Source organism: Melospiza georgiana, chromosome 11 (genome assembly GCF_028018845.1).
Source record: "Melospiza georgiana isolate bMelGeo1 chromosome 11, bMelGeo1.pri, whole genome shotgun sequence".
Classification (NCBI taxonomy): domain Eukaryota; kingdom Metazoa; phylum Chordata; class Aves; order Passeriformes; family Passerellidae; genus Melospiza; species Melospiza georgiana.
In genome coordinates, this window is record NC_080440.1 from 14,153,760 (window position 1) to 14,169,927 (window position 16,168).

General features: G+C 45.4%; 1 protein-coding gene across 2 annotated transcripts; it reads right to left on the reverse strand.

The window, feature by feature from the left end:
• Positions 1–108: 108 nt before the first annotated feature.
• Positions 109–12,711, reverse strand: TMEM40 (transmembrane protein 40). Of its 2 annotated transcripts, XM_058032067.1 has the most exons (14): positions 12,654–12,711; positions 11,720–11,805; positions 8,811–8,867; positions 8,061–8,200; positions 7,337–7,490; positions 5,894–6,001; positions 5,342–5,395; positions 4,435–4,470; positions 3,367–3,399; positions 1,943–2,005; positions 1,588–1,659; positions 1,433–1,507; positions 713–775; positions 109–299 (listed from the first exon to the last, which is right to left on the reverse strand). In XM_058032067.1, the coding sequence occupies exons 3-14, from the start codon at positions 8,857–8,859 to the stop codon at positions 280–282; spliced, it is 867 nt and encodes a 288-aa protein (XP_057888050.1). In that variant the 5' UTR covers positions 8,860–8,867; positions 11,720–11,805; positions 12,654–12,711; the 3' UTR covers positions 109–279. The 2 variants fall into 2 exon arrangements, with proteins under 2 accessions (XP_057888050.1, XP_057888049.1); XM_058032066.1 differs by lacking the exon at positions 12,654–12,711 and having other exon boundaries at positions 11,720–12,119.
• Positions 12,712–16,168: the final 3,457 nt, after the last annotated feature.

Consider the following 16,168-nt stretch of genomic DNA (forward strand, 5'->3'; position numbering starts at 1 on the left):
AGGTGGCTGTGTTTGTGTTTCAATGGAATTGAACACAAAGCTGTATTTCCATTGTCTTCCAAGCTCTGCTGAGCCCCAAACCACTTCAGAATCCAGAGTGGGGCCCTGTACCCCAATTTCAGGTTTATTTTGGAGGGAAAGGAGTGAAGTTTTTCAGAGGTTTCACATTTCAGTATTTCACATTGGCCATTTGGTTGTTAGGTTCACCTCATAAAGCAGTTCCTTTAGTACTGGAAATCTGGACAGCCAGGTTTGGGGAACTCTCCTGAAATACTCCTCCTAGGCAGCTTTCCTCAGGCCTGTGGGATGAAGAAAAAGACAGCTGTGAGGACTGCTGTGTTCACTCTATCCATGCAGCTTTTCAGTATTCTTCATGTTTTATGTCCTTAAACATGAACCAGGAGTCTGTCTGAAGACCCAACAAGTGAAGACTCCCCCCAGCCTTTGAGTTTTTATTTAAGCTACAGAATTCTTACACAGATTCTGCCAGGAAATAATACTCTATAGAGGGTGGAGTATTAAAAATGTGAAAATGTTCTGCCACAGGGAAAGAGTCAAGACTAATTAATTTTCAAACCCAAGCAGCTGTAATAAACTGTAGTAAATTTTAAGACAGAAAGATGGGAAATTGTAATTTAAGTGAGTTGGTCTTAACTCTTGACCAAACCAAGGTCTAGGGAAAATATGCTGTCAGGAAAAAGAGCACTGTTACCTCTTGGCCTGAATCTGTCAATCAGAGGAACAAAGCTGTCAAGGACACTCCGAATTCGGTACACTGGGTGTGAAAACAAACATATAAGGTAAGCAACGTAAAACATAAAAAAGTAAAAAATGGCAAAACCCAAACACTGACACTTGTTTAAACAAGCACATCTGCAATATCATTAATAAGAAAGATCAGGCTGAGTCATGAGAGAACCATCCATAACCTCCCACCACATTACCATGAGATTACAGAGGAGACAAGTTCTTGGTTGGGGAGCCATAACTTGCTGCTGGTGGCAGCACTCCTATACCATCCTTAAGGACTGTCAAAATGCACAGGTTTTAATATTTGCAGTAGCTGCTGCCCCAAGCTCATCCTCAGTCCCAGGGGAATGCATGGCAGCCAGGATGCACAGCATCTTATCCAGTGGATCTGGGAAGACAGGCCTGGCTGCTAAAATTACACGTTGTCATGGCAACACAGCATTCGGCCATTGCTGCAGAAAGAGGTGACTCAGGGCCTTGTGATCACTGAGAAGGAAAAATGAGTCAACCTCTCCCTTCAGTAGCATTAAGGCTGCTTGTCTGCATCCCCTCTGTAATTGGGAGATGTTGGGGGAGTTTCATGGTGAGTTACAGAATCTCAGCCCCAGCAGTTTCATGGGCTGTGGCAACTGTGTGACCTTGTCCTTAGTGCAGGGACAGCTGCTGCTGGAGGGACACTTACCTAGACCAAAGTATATCCCAGTGGTTTCCAGGGAAGCAAAGGTGATTAAACCAATCCCAAGAGAAATGGTCCAATCTAAGGCAACAAAATAAATGTCAGCTTTGCTCATTTTTCTACAGTGCAACAATACATCCTTCAATTGAATCTTGCCTTACCTTTGTGGTAGTAGTAGCAAACTAGTAAAGCTCCAATTGCAAAGCAAAGAATGACAAAATGAAAGAATTCATCTGAAATTGAGAGGGAAGGTTAGGTCACAACTGCAGCCATGGCCCTTCCAAATTCACCTTTAGGTACAGAGTATCACTCATGGAATTAAATCAATTTCCCTGAGATTTCTCAGGGAGTAGGCTAAACATCGTGAGATGCCTCTATGATTTTCATCATGAGGCCTTGATGCACTTCAACAAAGCACTGATGTTGGAAAAATAAAGGTTTTTTTGAACCAGAGATCTTATTCTTTGACTAAGGTTCAACAGGTTTGCCATCAGTTTGATTCAATAAATCAATTACCATCCTTCCGTATGCCCATCCACCGTACTGTGCACTGAGGGGGATGAGTGCTCTCCTCATAAGCTACAAAAAAGAGAAGTCTTTTAGTGCCATGGAACTGTGAAATTAAGGAGTTCAAAGTTTATTTCCCTTTTTCTATCTAAAATAGATTGTCAGAGCAGAATATATGTAAAACTGTTTGTTGGTCTGCAAACCTTTCAGAAAGATCAAATTAGCAATTTTAAAATCACTCCAAAGAGCATGGGTTTAAAAATGAATTTTAAAAAGTATAACCAGATGGCTGCATTAACAATACTGAATTGTTTTAAAGCACTCTGAGTCTTTTCTGCCTCTTCTGGGACAAGCCATAGTCTCAGAAGGACAGTGGGGGAGTAAAGCCACAGTACAAGGCAGCTTCAGTTTGATTCCTGGGTGCTTTGCACAACCACAGGCACAGTAAAAAGCTCCCCTTCATTACTGAGGGTGTGAGAACCATCCCTCTACTAACACCTGACACCAAGTACTTCTGCACCTCCCAGAATGAGACCTGCTGCTGAAATGAGTCTCCTGCAGCTACATTGGCATAGAGAAAAACAACATAAGAACAAATAAGGTATTTTAGAAGTTTAAACACAGAGCAGTTTGCTCTTTGTCATGAGTGGAGCTGCCAAATTCTCTTTTTTCTCCACCTGTATTGCCAGAAAGAGCTCAGTCTTTTACCATCTCTCCAACAACAGGTTTAAAGCAGCAGTTTTTTCCTTTTCTCTTTGTTGGTGGTTTGAGCAGCCCCTGAGGCACCTGCTGCACCCAAGCCTTTGGGAGTTCATTCAGAACAAGTTTCAGGTGCTGATTTCCCCTTCACTGGGCAGCCTCTGCCTGGCAGTGAATTCTCTCTAAAGATGTAACAGGTGAGTACTAGAGGGGTCCTTTACATGAGATGTAGACTTTTGCTGTGGTGCTTTTGAACCACAGAACAACTAAACCTTGAACAGAACCTCTGCTCTGGGTCACCTGATACAGACATCAGATCTTTGCCTCTTTGAGCAGTCTGGATTGATCACATTCTGGTTTGGGGGCAAACTCAATTATTTGCTTATTAAAAACACAGTATTGCATTATTCTGACTCAAAGATACAACTCTGTGCATTTGTATGAATGATATATAGATAAAGAATTTAGCAGAACATCAATTCACACATGGCAAGTGTCTGTCCTGTATTACTCTACTTCCTAAATGCAACAGTCCCACTGTAACTTGGCATCATGGAATGACTTGCACAGTATTTTTTGTGTTAAAGCATTCCATGTTATTACCTGTTTTCAACCTTCAACTTTTTGATTAGGCAATCTCTAGGCATCAAGGAGCTGGTATTACCCTCACCTCATTATGCAAAACTCCTGAAAGAACATCCACAAAATAAACTTATTTGCATGTTTGTACTCACCATCTACATCTGAATCTTCTCTTCTGGCAATCTCTGAAAAGAAATATAGTTTTGTTACTTCTGATGGAAAAAATACAAATATAGAGCTTCCCACCATACTCAGCACCAAGAAGCACAGTGAGCAATCACCTACCTGCAACAAAACTGGGGTGAGTGGTAGAGAGGCCAAACACCAAGGGGAGAAGTACCATGACCCTTTCTGCACCTGAGGAGTGTGGGGAGAATATGGCCCTGCAATGGATCCCTCTGCCCTGATGTTCCTGTGGCTCCTTGGGGATAGGTAACTCAAAAACCTCCCCAAGGGATTATGCTGCAATTTGTAACTTTCCACTGCACAGAACAGAAGTGGAGCAGATGCCCTCTCCAAAGGCTGCTCCACTGGGCTGTTTGTCTCTCCTAACTCATCCTCTGGCCTTGGCCTGGGCACAGGAGGGATGAGCTCAGTAATGCAATTAAGCTGTTGGCAATTTCCTGCTGTGGGCTTTTACAAACATTCTGGGGCTGTGCAGAGTGTCTGGTGGGAGGAAGTCTGCCTTCACACTGCCTGTCTGTGCAGGCCTCTTGCCTGGCACTGTTGCCCTGTTGCTGAGGCTTTCACCTGGCACCTCCTGCTGGGAATGCTGTGCACTCAGAGCCAAGCATCACTGCTGGCAGAAAGCAGGTTCCAGCTCCTCCCAGACTTGCAACCCTGCTCAGCAGGGGACAGAGGGCTTCAGGGAATGCTAAAAACTGCCTCTAGCTTTTTTGGCGAAAACGAAACAGTTGCCCAACAGAACTGCTGGGTTTTTCCCTAAAGAATGACTGCTATGAGCTGATCTTGTGAGAACCTGGCAGGCCTACAAAAATGGGTTAATCTGCCAGAATACCTTGTGCAAATCACCTGCTGTCAGCCAGGCACTACCACAGCCTTGCAACAGAATGTCTGCACCATGCCCAGGCCCAACACCAGGCTAACTAGAAACCAAGGGATTTACAGCCTGAGTTATTTTTAAATGTCTCAGCAGGTTAGAAAGAAGACACTGCAGTTATAGTCATTCCAGCAGGATGAGGTGACCTGAGAGCACTTACCTGAATCTCTGTAAGGAACCATCTCTGCTGGTATTCCTAAAACATGACACAGAGATGATGTGGTTAATACCTGCAGTGAGGGTATCTGTGCCAGCACCAGCCCATCAGCTCCCTGAAATCAGTGTGAGTGTGTAACAGAGACAAGGAAGAGACTGACTCTAACCCCTTAAAGAGGGTGCCTCTGCTGGGGGTTATGCAGTAAAAAAGTGGGAAATGAGTGAATTCTTCCCCCCTGCTATTCCATCTCTCCAAGTATCTATAGGGATAGAATGATTCAGGTAGAATCAGACTCCTGTGAGACAGATTAGATCTCCTAATGTCAATTTTAAATTAACTGCTCTTACATTTGGGCTGAGCGCAGTTTAAGACATTAATTAAAATATTAACACTTTACATTTTTACAACCATAATTCTATAGGTATTTCTGTGTATTGACACAGCACATTTTCCTCATCTGCATTGTACTTATTTTCCACTTTTCCTTTGGTAGGAAAGGAAAATCCTCAGGAACAAGATGGTCCTTGGTGATGATCTCCAGTCAGTGCTGTGGGCTGACTGCAGCCCCTCTAAGCAGTGGCTGTGACAGATGTTTTCAGAACCCTCTTGCTGCATTTCAGTGGCAGCTGTGCAGACCCAGGCAGCAGGACTCCTCCCACAACAGCATATTTTGCTGCTTTCCTGGTTCAACTCTGAGCACAGGCCATGGCTGAGTGTCAACATTAGTTGAGCTTCATCTTGTAGGAAATGTCTTTCCTACAGCCAAATTCTGACTTGTCTTTCTTTTACATCTACATATTTTAATATACCTTTGTTCAACAGCTAACGCAAAGAATGCAAAAAATAGTCCTTTTTTGGTTTATATTGGTTGCCTCTAGTAAAAGCCAATACTGTTGTCACTTTGTCCTACCTCCAAGTAACTGGCCTTCAGTCTTCTGTATTCCTAAGTCTTCCTCATCACTGTCTGGATAGGAGAAAGAATTTGTTCATCAGAGTAAAGAAAAATGTGCTAGCAGCATCAGAAACACCAGCACTGCAGTTGTTTGCTCACAATGTAACCATATGAAGGTAAAAATCAAGGCTCTGAAATGCAAGGATCACTATTGGCTGCTTTTGCCTCACAGCTCCCTTCAAAGCTGGCTGAATAGGTGAAGCTCAGCAAAACCTGAAGTTGGATTAACTTGTATAAAGGGCTGTAGAGAGAAGTTAAGATCTTTTATTTGGGGAAGGAATCTTGCAGCAGATTTCTATGTTTCTGAAACCAACGTCCACAAGAGTGGGTGGCAGCCACTGTTTTGCTGATTATGAATCAGGTACTGATGATTTTCTACATTCTCTCTTTTGCACAATTTCTTAATTTATTCAGAGCTCTACAGAATTGCCACATCTCCTTTGTCAATCCTTACAAACATGCAGTCAGACTAAATTATGTATCAGGGAAAATAAAATAAATCCTCTTTACCTTGTGTATCTTCATCCATGGACTCCTGGGCTGAGTTTTCAGACTTTTTGTCCTCTTCTGAATATACAAAATTCCTTTCCAAACTCTTCAGGAGTTTCAATTTTTCATCTTTTTTATAAAGAGAGAAAAAAAAACATTATCAGTGACTACATTTTCTATTTTACAATTACAGATTTCCTAATGCTTTATTAAAAGTTGCCTGACAGGAAATCAGACCCTTTGTCTAATTTCAGTTGTGGTTTTGGCACACAAAGGGTAGTAGTACAAAGCATCAAATGAAAGCATCAAACACACTACAGTTTAGACCTTCTTAAATGGTTGTGGTAGACACCTAAATTTTCATATTCTGGCGTTTAATTATTCATAATGTTACCCCTGTGCAAATTCCCACTCCCTGAAGCAGCAGCAGCTGAATGATGAGGAGATGAGGAGAGCAGGAGAGGAGTGGCTCACCCTGCCCTGGGCTACTCCTGCCAGGGCTCCCTGTGCCGACGCCGCGGCCGCAGCTCCCTCTCGTGGCACAGGAGCACAGCCCTGACAGCCGGGCCACGCCAGGATCCCCTGCTGCTGCCTCCTGTGGCCAGGGGTGACCCTGAACACCATGTCTTCATCAGGAGGCACAGGCAGGTAGATGGGATTCCTTCTCCTCCAGCTCCTCGAGGCTGCTCACAGCCCAAGGGTCTTGTTACCAACATTCCTGCTCTGAGAGATGACCAAAGCTGGGCTGTGCACCAGGCTGGGAGGTCTCTCCCCTTCAGGAACATGTTTAACCAAGGCAGAAGGAGGAACAGGATGTCCTTGAGGGTCTCCAGATAAATTTAAGGTCATCTTAAGTGAGTGCTCCTTTGTCATCTGTTAAAGACAATTAATGACTATGGACCCTGTGAAATTGCCTGTGGTTTCTTCCTGCACAGCCAGGCAAATAAGTCTCTTTTAACTTGTTGCCAGGTTCAGCACCCCGTGTGCCATCCCCTGTCCATTCCGTTTAGTTTTATATGTGCTGCTAGGGAATTATATTTGTACAAATATTTTCCCTTGTAGTTCTACATGTGCTGCTAGGGAATTGTATTTGCACAAATATTTTACTGGTTCAGCTCTGATTTCCTACCACTGGGAGTGCTCAGGGGGGCCCTGGCTGGCTGAATAACAGCCTGTGCAAAAACATCAGGGAAAACGTTCTCAAGTCAGAGAAACTTCCTTGGCAGCACCATCCCAGGACATGCTCTCTCCCTAAACACAGGTGGGTTTTCCCCAGAAGAAGCCAAGTCTAACTGCAGTAAAATACTAACTTTGGCTCTCCTTACCACCACACCTAACTGCCTTTCCTGAGCAGCACTTCCAGACAGTTCAGTTGTTCACTAATAATCACTTCCAAGCACATACCAGTGTTCAAGCTGTTGTCAAGTCCCACTGACAGCTGACAGGAGGACAGGTAGGACTCACCCTTTCCCTTGGAGCTGGGCAGCTGCCTGTACCCAGATGGGTTGGAAGTCTTCAGCAAAAGGTAAAGAAGAACCATTGCCCTGGCTCCTTTCTTCTCTATGGCTTTCAGGCAGGCAGCACAGCCTTCAGGGAGCACATCACAGCTGTTAAGGAGCTGCAAAGGAGGTCAGTAACTAGCAAATGGTCTTTCCAATAAAACACAGCCTGTAGAAGCACACCCTGATGGGCAAATGAGTGCATCCCACTCTGTGGGAAATGTAACCCCCTGTTCCTACTATGCAAAGGGAAAACTGGGGACAAACAGTCATGTCAAAGAAAGGAAGAGAATGTAAACTCCATTCAGCAACTGGGAGCAGAGCCATCAACTGGGAAAAACAGCATGGTGGGCAATAGTTAACTATTCAGAGAGCTGGAGAAACACAGCTATAGGGTCTGAAAAAGGCCATGCAATTGCTGCAGTATCTTACAGCAAAATATAACTAATAATGGTCCTGCCTAGAACACACTGAGCTGAGCTGATCCTGAGGAATTTATACAGAGCCAGTTATTTTTGCACATGGAGAGCAGTGAAGTAAAAAGCAGTGGCCTGAACCTCATTTATCTAAGTGCCCTGTTATACCTTTTAATATATTTCAGTACATCAGCTAGTGAGACTGTGCTCTCTCTCCCCAGAGTATAGGAGAAAAGTAAAATAACAAGGATAAGTGTTCCTTTGGTAACTTACATTGTTCTTTTCTTCAGTATTGAGGATAGGTGGGTCAGTAGTGGCCAAGCATTTCACAAGTGATTCCCAGAAGGACTGGTTCATTTTCTCATGATTCTCCAAGTACTTGGCATCAGCAGCAAAAGCTCTCTGAAAAATGTCTGTAAGGAAAACAAACCTGTCACTGTGCAGGAGCAGAGGGGGGCTCATGGCAGTGTTCCTGTGGTGCTCAGTGCAGGTATGGAGACAGACACCAGGCTGTAACACACTGCCCAGTAACAGCACACAGGAAAGAGAGTGCTGCTGTATTGTATAAAGCATCTCAGTCTGTCACAAAACACTAGACAAATGTCAACAGTCCATACAAATGACTGATGTCCCTGTGATGCTGCTGTCTCAGTTAGAGAAGCATGGCAAGTGTTCCCAAAGTATTCCTAGCTATTTAACAAGTGTTTATTCTGACCCTGCTGTTTTACAGACAGGCACAAAGACCCCAAGGACTGCATACCAAGGCACTGAGATTGCTCATCAAGCATTTAATGCACAGTAAAGTCTCCTTCATGTATCTAAATTCCCACTTGCATGTGCACAAAGCCTAACAGGAGCCTGTGGAAGAGCTGGGAATTGACTGCTGGTCTCTCTTTACAAGCAAGGAGATGGATAGGATGTGTTTTCAGAGGAAACAGATTTCATTGACTCACGCCCACCCTGGCAAACACTGCTGTGCACTGTGCATGAGCCAAAGCTCTGATCTTTGTGTGCTTCCCTCACCTTGCTGTTCTTCAGTAAGGTCTGGGACTGGGACATCCAAATTCTCCATTGCTGTGCCTGTTTGAGAGGGGAGAAAAAGCACATTTAGAATCAGGTCACTGACCTTCCTGGTTTTCTGCCTGTGATTTTCTGCAAACCCAGTGTCTGTCTCTGGGCCTTTCAGTTTTGAAATCACTTTTCTGTTTCACATCATGATTCATTTACCCTCCTCGGACCCAATTCTTGACTCCTCCAAGTGAACCCTATTGGCCTTTGGTTATTAGGAAAGAACAAAAGTCTGATCATCATGAGTAAAACAAAAAGAAGTCAGACTTGATCATTCACATTGTTGTTTTGTAAAGCTACCAAGGTGTCTAATTAAACATTTACCACAGATGTGAGTAACCTAATAGGCTGGGTTCCATTCACGAAACAGAACAATTATCCTGTAGCTTTTACATCCCAAAACTTGAAATGTATCAGCCAGGAAAAAGAGCAGAAATAGTTCCTAGGAAAGTCCCACAAGACTTTGAACTCTTGCCTCACAGAAGACTTTGATACTTCAATGTCTGTTCTTCCCAAGTTGTCATGAAATTTCCATAAACTTTAACTTTATGAATTACAAACTTTTAAGTGTTGATCCCAGACTAATTATTGGTATTTGCCAAAGAAACAAATGTTCTGACATCCCCAAAATTCAGCACTTCCTTTCATTTTGATAAACTTGCCACAGAAGTTTTGGGCTGAAGCTGGAACATTCTGATGGCGCACATTTTGTGGTGGCTGTGGTTCTGAATTGTTGCCTCTGCCTAGCATGGTCCAGGCATTCTGCACTGATGCATCTGCCCTTGTGCAACACTGCAACCAACCAACAGCTGCACTGAGAGATGCAAAAGAAGGGTTTTGGAGAGCCTAAAGCACAGTTTCCACTATGCAGGATGCAACAGGAAAACAGTTTGTATGTCCACACATTTTCTTACAATATGACTTCTGGATCCATTCAACAAAACACTTCCAATCAAGCAGTTTGAAAACTAAGTATACCCTTCAAACTTTCCAGAGAAAAACCTGTTTCCTTTCTCATTGGTATTAAGACAATCATATAAGTTCAAAAAACATTCTAATACAAAACCCAAAATAGGTCAGTAAATATCTTCAGAAGGATACTGTAACACATAAGCAAACACTCAAACAGAACAACTTTTTAGGGTGTCAGTTCTCAGACAGAGGAACTTAGACACAAACAGACTTCAAAAGACTTCTGGGAAAATTACATAACCACTTTCAAATGATCAGCTCAGAAAACTTGGCTTACCTGCCTCCAAAGTGTATTGAGAGAGAACAATATTTTAACAACATTTTGAAATTATTCCCAGTGATGAATCTATGCAAAAGATCTACAGATCCTCCCCTTCCCCTGACTTACATCCAGCCTTTGCTGCTGTAGCTGTGGCAGCAGCCCTGTGGGAGCTGTGAGCACCGATAGGGAATGCAGGAAATGCATCTGTCCCCTCTGTGGGTAAGCAGCAGCTGATGTGGAAATGTAGGAACCCAGCACGCCACACCCTGGACAGACTCGTTCTTGGCCACTCAGTGTCAGTTCACAGCACTCAGATATCTCCAGCTACAGTTTTCTGCCTTTTCCAGTCCCTTTCTTGCCTTCCTATTTGCTCAACTTAGACCTTGCAACAGTTGCTTTATTAACCTAAATCCTTTAGGCCTCTCTCTGGACTGCATAATTAAAATACCAGAGCTAAAGGAACAAAAGTACCTTAAATATAAACATTTTTCCCAGCTGATTAATTTCATTTCAGAAAATAATTTAGAAGTATTCTGATATTTTACTGTCTAATGAAACTCAGGAGATTTGTCTTTGGGGTTCCTCATACCTAGTGACTTTCAGTGGCATTTAAAGGCAGGTTGCTGTTCCCCTGACAGGAACAAGTCACAGCAGCTGCCCTATCCCAGCTTTGCATCATCCCAAAGACAAAGTGAGCAGGTTGGCACTACCTGACCTGTCCTGCCACACACACAGGAAGAGCAGATTCAACAGTGAAGGCAGGGCAGACACTGCCAACATCATCTGCTATCAGACTGATTTACTTCAAAACTACTCATTTGCTGGCCCAAATGAGCCAGCAGACTGCTCAGCTGTTCCAGCAACAGAAACACAGTTGCCCAATGCACTTTTGTATCTTGCTGTGGTAAGATCTGGATGCCACAAGAGGATCCAGGAGCACTCAGCATCTGCTCCCATCTCCCTTTCTGTGCCTCCAGCACAGCTCAGCCCAGTAAGTCACCAAGATTTACATTAGCCAAGGAAGTTGGGTAGCTAATTTCTCTTAGACTATGCACATTAATTCCCTTGTGGCTCTTCTGGAAAGAAAATCAGATCTAAACAAAGGATAAGTATAGGTGCCTAATTATTGTATGTTTTAAAAGTGACTTAGTTGATTATACCTCATAATGAGAGAAGGATGATGATATACAGGTATTTCAGCCTGGCCATGAGCTCACTGGGGAATGACATGAACAACAGACCTCACCTTGCTTTCCTCAGTAAATCAGAATTTAATTGTAGTGAGGTCTTTTTAACGTGTTAGAATAAAATTTGTGTGCAGAGTCAGATTTAGAAAGTGAGGCTAACAATCTCCATACATGAAGTTTTGCTTAGCTGATTAAATATATCTGAGGGAAATTGCTCAATGGGAAAACAAAAAATATGCAAATAAAATAAAATAAAATAAAATAAGATCGTTTGAACTTCAAGACAAAAATCAGACAATCCCAGACCTCTTCCCTTTGAAACTGCTTTCACCTTTCATTTTAAGTTATATGCTGACACCTAAGCATGCTAAATTTTATTTTAAAGATAAAGTCCCTCAATTCTTTTCTCTCAAATCAAACCAAACCAACTTCTTAAAGCACACCTGCAAGTCTCAGGTTGGTCCTAGCTGTTGGTTCCACAGGAAGACGTCCTGGAGGGCCGTGGCCGTGGTGAAAGCTGAGTTTCTTCCTGTGAGACAACAAAAGCTGATCCACACCAGTTCCGTTTGAAACCCTTCCTGCTCCAGGCTCCTCGGGCTGTGGTAATAATTCTGCTACCCTTCTCCTTCCCTTCCTGTTGTCAAATGCAGCTGAAATGTGACAGAGAAGTAGCAAAACTTGGACTTTTCACTCTCCTTGAACACAGGCATGTACAGAGACCCAGCAAGTGCAGGTCTCCGCAGCAAGGGCAGCTCCCAGCTCTGACAGCCCCATGGGGGTGAGCAAGGAGCAGGCACAGCCCAAGCACTCCTTGCAGCTCCAGCACTTCCTTCCTCCCTGGCTTTCACAGCAGGCCCAGACACGGTGGCTGCACTGCTGCCAGCCCCACACCTGTGAGCCCTGGGGAGGTTGCTGCCCATTTTCCAGCTCTGCCTTAGGCATTGACGTGCAACATTTGAAATTACTCAGTTTGTGTTTCTCCTTTCACACCCTGTGCCTCTCTGTGGTTGCTGTAAAGCTCTGAAGGAAGAATATTAACTCATCAGAAGCCAGAAATGTTTATGCTCGTAGCCTGAGTAAAATTAAGGCAAACAAATCTTTCTCTTTGCATAAAGTATTGGGCTTGCTGCGAGGATTTTAGAGAAAAAAGCTATTTAAAAGATGGGGAAGTTGAGTCAAAAAGACTCCAGTTGAGTCAGTAAGAGAGGTTATAGGGAAGTCCTGTAATCCCCACAGCACCAGCACCCTTTTCCTGTACAGTGGCTTGATGCCTCAAACAGCAGCCAATAACCCAGCAGTCCCAAGAGCCAGCAGGCAGCCCCCCAGCACCCTCAGGCTTGGCCCCAAGAAGCCCCTGCAGCCCTCCCCAGCACTCACCTGCAGGGCTGTGTGGTGGTTCAGGATCCTGGCTCAGGGATCCCAGCCCAGGGAAGGCGTTGGGGCTGGGGCCTCACGTGGCCTCCCTGAGTCACGGCTGAGCGGCGGCGGCTCCGTTGTCCTGTGGCTGCTGAGGTCACACTGCAGGCGTGTGTCCCCATGTCCCTGAGCCCTGGGGATGTGCCCAAGGGCCAGTCCCACTGGCACAGACAGAGGAGCTGTGCAGCTCCCAGCCTGCCTCAGGCAGTGATGGCCCTCAGTAGCCCTGAGCAGCCAGGATCCCTCACTCCTGCCCGTGCTGCTCCCGCACAGCCGCGGCTCAGGCTGGAGACCCAGCCCCACTTGCTTGGCCTTCCTAGGACATCAGGAGACCCCAGCCCCACTTCCTTGGCCTTCCTAGGACATCAGGAGACCCCAGCCCCGCTTGTTTGGCCTTCCTGGGACATCAGGAGACCCCAGCCCCACTTGCTTGGCCTTCCTGGGACATCAGGAGACCCCAGCCCCGCTTGTTTGGCCTCCCTGGGATATGAGGAGGGCACTGGGGATGTAGAATCCGCTCTGTGGGGAGTGGCCTGGGCTCTGCTAAAGCTAAGCAGGGACACCATGATGAGGGTGTGGAAGGCCAGGCACGCTCCCCTCCTGCTCAGGGCATCCCAGGATGGCACAGATAGACTGCCTGTGCAGCTGGGCCAGTGGCAGCAAAGGAAACGTGCCCTCCACCCCATCTGTCCACAGCAGCCACAGAGGGTGCTGACAACACAGACCCTGTGGCTCTGCTCATCCTATACCCACTGTAAGGTCATTGGTGCTCCCCCCAGCCCTTCTCAGCCACTCTGACACACATCTTACAGCACAACAGTGTCTGCAGCCACCCTGGGCTGTTTGCTGTTCAGGACAGCTGCTCCCCCACTGGCAGGTGATGCTTTCTGAGCCAGCCAGCCTCCACCACAAGGAAACAGGAGTAGGAAAGGGGATAAATTCCTGCAGTGCACCACAGCACAAAGGTGGCAGATGTTTGTTCACCTGAAAATGTATGTGAGGAGAGACAGCCAGCGTCAAAGGAGACTCCTTGGGACACTCCACTAGCACAGTGGCTGTTGATTCCACAAGGTGTGGCCATGTAAGTCATTTGTCATATTCAGCTAATGGTTTGACCCTGGTGCAGTTGGTACCCCAGGAAGGATTGTACTCCCTCCCTCTGCTCTCCTCACTTCATCTCCTGATGCTTCTGGAGTGACTGGGACACAGGTAAAGTAAATTATACCTACTAAAGTAGGTGTGCATTTATTTTTAACAGTTTGTTTGGCTGTTTGCTGTGGGTTTTTTGTATTTTTTTAGAGGGGGAAAGGACTGGGGTTTGTGGCTTTTAAGCCAGGTATTCCACTACTTTTCTACAAGCGCCTATTCAAGTGCCTTGTCTCACCTCCCCTGACATTTTTAATTACATGTAACATTGAACACTTAAAGCAGCAAATACCCTGCATCTACTGCTGGGAAGATTATAATGCTTTATCATGTATTACATGTGTTTACCTGGCCATTATTTGGGAACTGTCCTCTGAGAGATTAAGGAGAATGGTGATTTATTCTTTGTATGCTGGGAAAATTGCTTCCAGGAGGAGTTTAGAGAGGTGAGACAGAGGCAGAGCAGCTCTTATGCTTGACACTAATTGGGTGCAATGTGTGTGTGGATTTGTCACACAGGCAGGTTGCATGAGAAATGTAGAAATACTGCTAAGTGAGTGTAGGAGGGGCCCAGTGATGGAACATAGAGTAGTTATTGCTCATTATGTCATCACATTTCTGACAGATTTAAACAGTCCCATGACTCCTCTTGCCCTACCCTGACTTTCATCCAATGGGTTGGTTAAATTACTCCCTCCTGTGCTACTTACTTACTTGCTACTTATTTTGCTTTAAATAAAGTCTGCTTCAACAATTGTTGTGAGCCTGTGAAGCACAGGTAAGTGCAGGGAGATTATGCCTCACTGCCAGCTGTACTTTGCAGACTATAGATAGTTTACAGCTACCTTTCTGCTTTGAGAGAGAAGAAAAAAGCAACCAACAGTGAATACAACTCACTTCCTAACCTTCCAGACCATCATTGAACCAGTAACACCCTGTTATGCTGAAATCAGGTGAAAGATGTTTGCTTTTGGCTGGGACAAAGCCTGAGATTTTGCTATGAAAGCTTGTGGAATCATATGAGTAGATCATGTTGTACCTTACTATGATTTTTGGAAATTTTTTTTCTTATTCTGTACCCTTCTGTGGGATTACCTGCCATAATAAATAATTCATTGTATTAGTATTTTAAATTAACACAGTATAATTTTTACTAAAGCCCGTTAAATTGAAGAACTAGGCCTGTTTGAGCAGGCTAAATCAAAGGTCAGGATATATCACTCACTTCCTGGAGGATTACTGAGCTCCTCAGGTGCTGCTATCAACAGCTCCCGAGGCAGAAGAGTGAGTGCTTCCAGTACTGACAAGCACAGGATCCTCCCCTTAATGGCTGCAGGTAATGGTGGAAATTCCCTCATTATGGGAGCTCCCCTTTACTATGGTCAGCACACAGCAGGCTCAGAAATGGCCTCTGAGGGATGAGAGGGAGGGTGTCTGACCTCTGGGGCACATTGGTCCTTCCAATTTAGCCACAAGGGCACTCCTCAGTTACAATGTGGCTGCTTTAGCCCAGGCCCATCAGTAGGACAGACAGTGCAGCCCCAATACAAAGCACAAATCCAAAAAGGACAGGCTGCTGGCTGACAGAAGCAGGGAACAGTGAGCTCTTCCCAGCCCCTGGCCTGGCTGAGCAGTGCTGCAGCAAGCACAGGGATCAACACAGGGTCCCAGGATACTCTGCCCACCCACTGCCCTAACTGGAGAACTGCTTCCATGAGCAACCTCCAAAAATATCTGCTCCAGTATCTGCTCCTCTCCTCTCCTCGTTCCCCCAGCTCACAGGGCTCCCCTTCCATCCCCAGTCTTCTGGTCTAGCAATAGGGCTGCAAGTGCCTGATGGGAGCAGTCAAAGGCAGGAGAACACAGATGCTCCCTGGGACAATTCCCAGCTTCAGCTGATCCTCCCTCCTGACAAAGGCCTTTTCCTCAGCACTTTTAATCACACAGGCAACACCAAGGATTTCAATATTTAATCCTGATGTTTTGTGGGATGGGTTTGGTCCTGGATCCATTTTGTAACTCTGTCAGCAAGGCAGGCTGTGACCTGTCCCCAGTGCTTTGTCAGCACTGTACCTGCCAGGAGATGGCAAGGCCAGGAAGCAGAACAGCCTGCAAGGGTAAGGAGGCACAGGGTGGTTACCTGGTGGGGTTACCTGCTGGCACAGGGGCAACACAGGGAGAGTCACAGAGCCAGGCTGGGGCTGGGCTAGCAGCTCTGTGCAACACTGACCAAACTGGCTGGGGCATCCCCCTGACAAGGTGAACCTCAGAGCTCCCACCCAGAGTGGGAATCAAGAGTTTGATCTACCCATTATTTCCCCAGGATATTA

What these genes read in the sequence shown, in the direction of transcription:
- TMEM40 (XM_058032067.1), bottom strand. Translation starts at nt 8,859, where the DNA reads ATGGAGAATTTGGATGTCCCAGTCCCAGACCTTACTGAAGAACAGCAA. An exon ending in CATGGATGAAGATACACAAG is followed by an intron (nt 5,396 to 5,893) that starts GTAAAGAGGATT and finishes TCTCCTATCCAG; the next exon opens with ACAGTGATGAGGAAGACTTA. An exon ending in TTGCTACTACTACCACAAAG is followed by an intron (nt 1,508 to 1,587) that starts GTAAGGCAAGAT and finishes TTGTTGCCTTAG; the next exon opens with ATTGGACCATTTCTCTTGGG.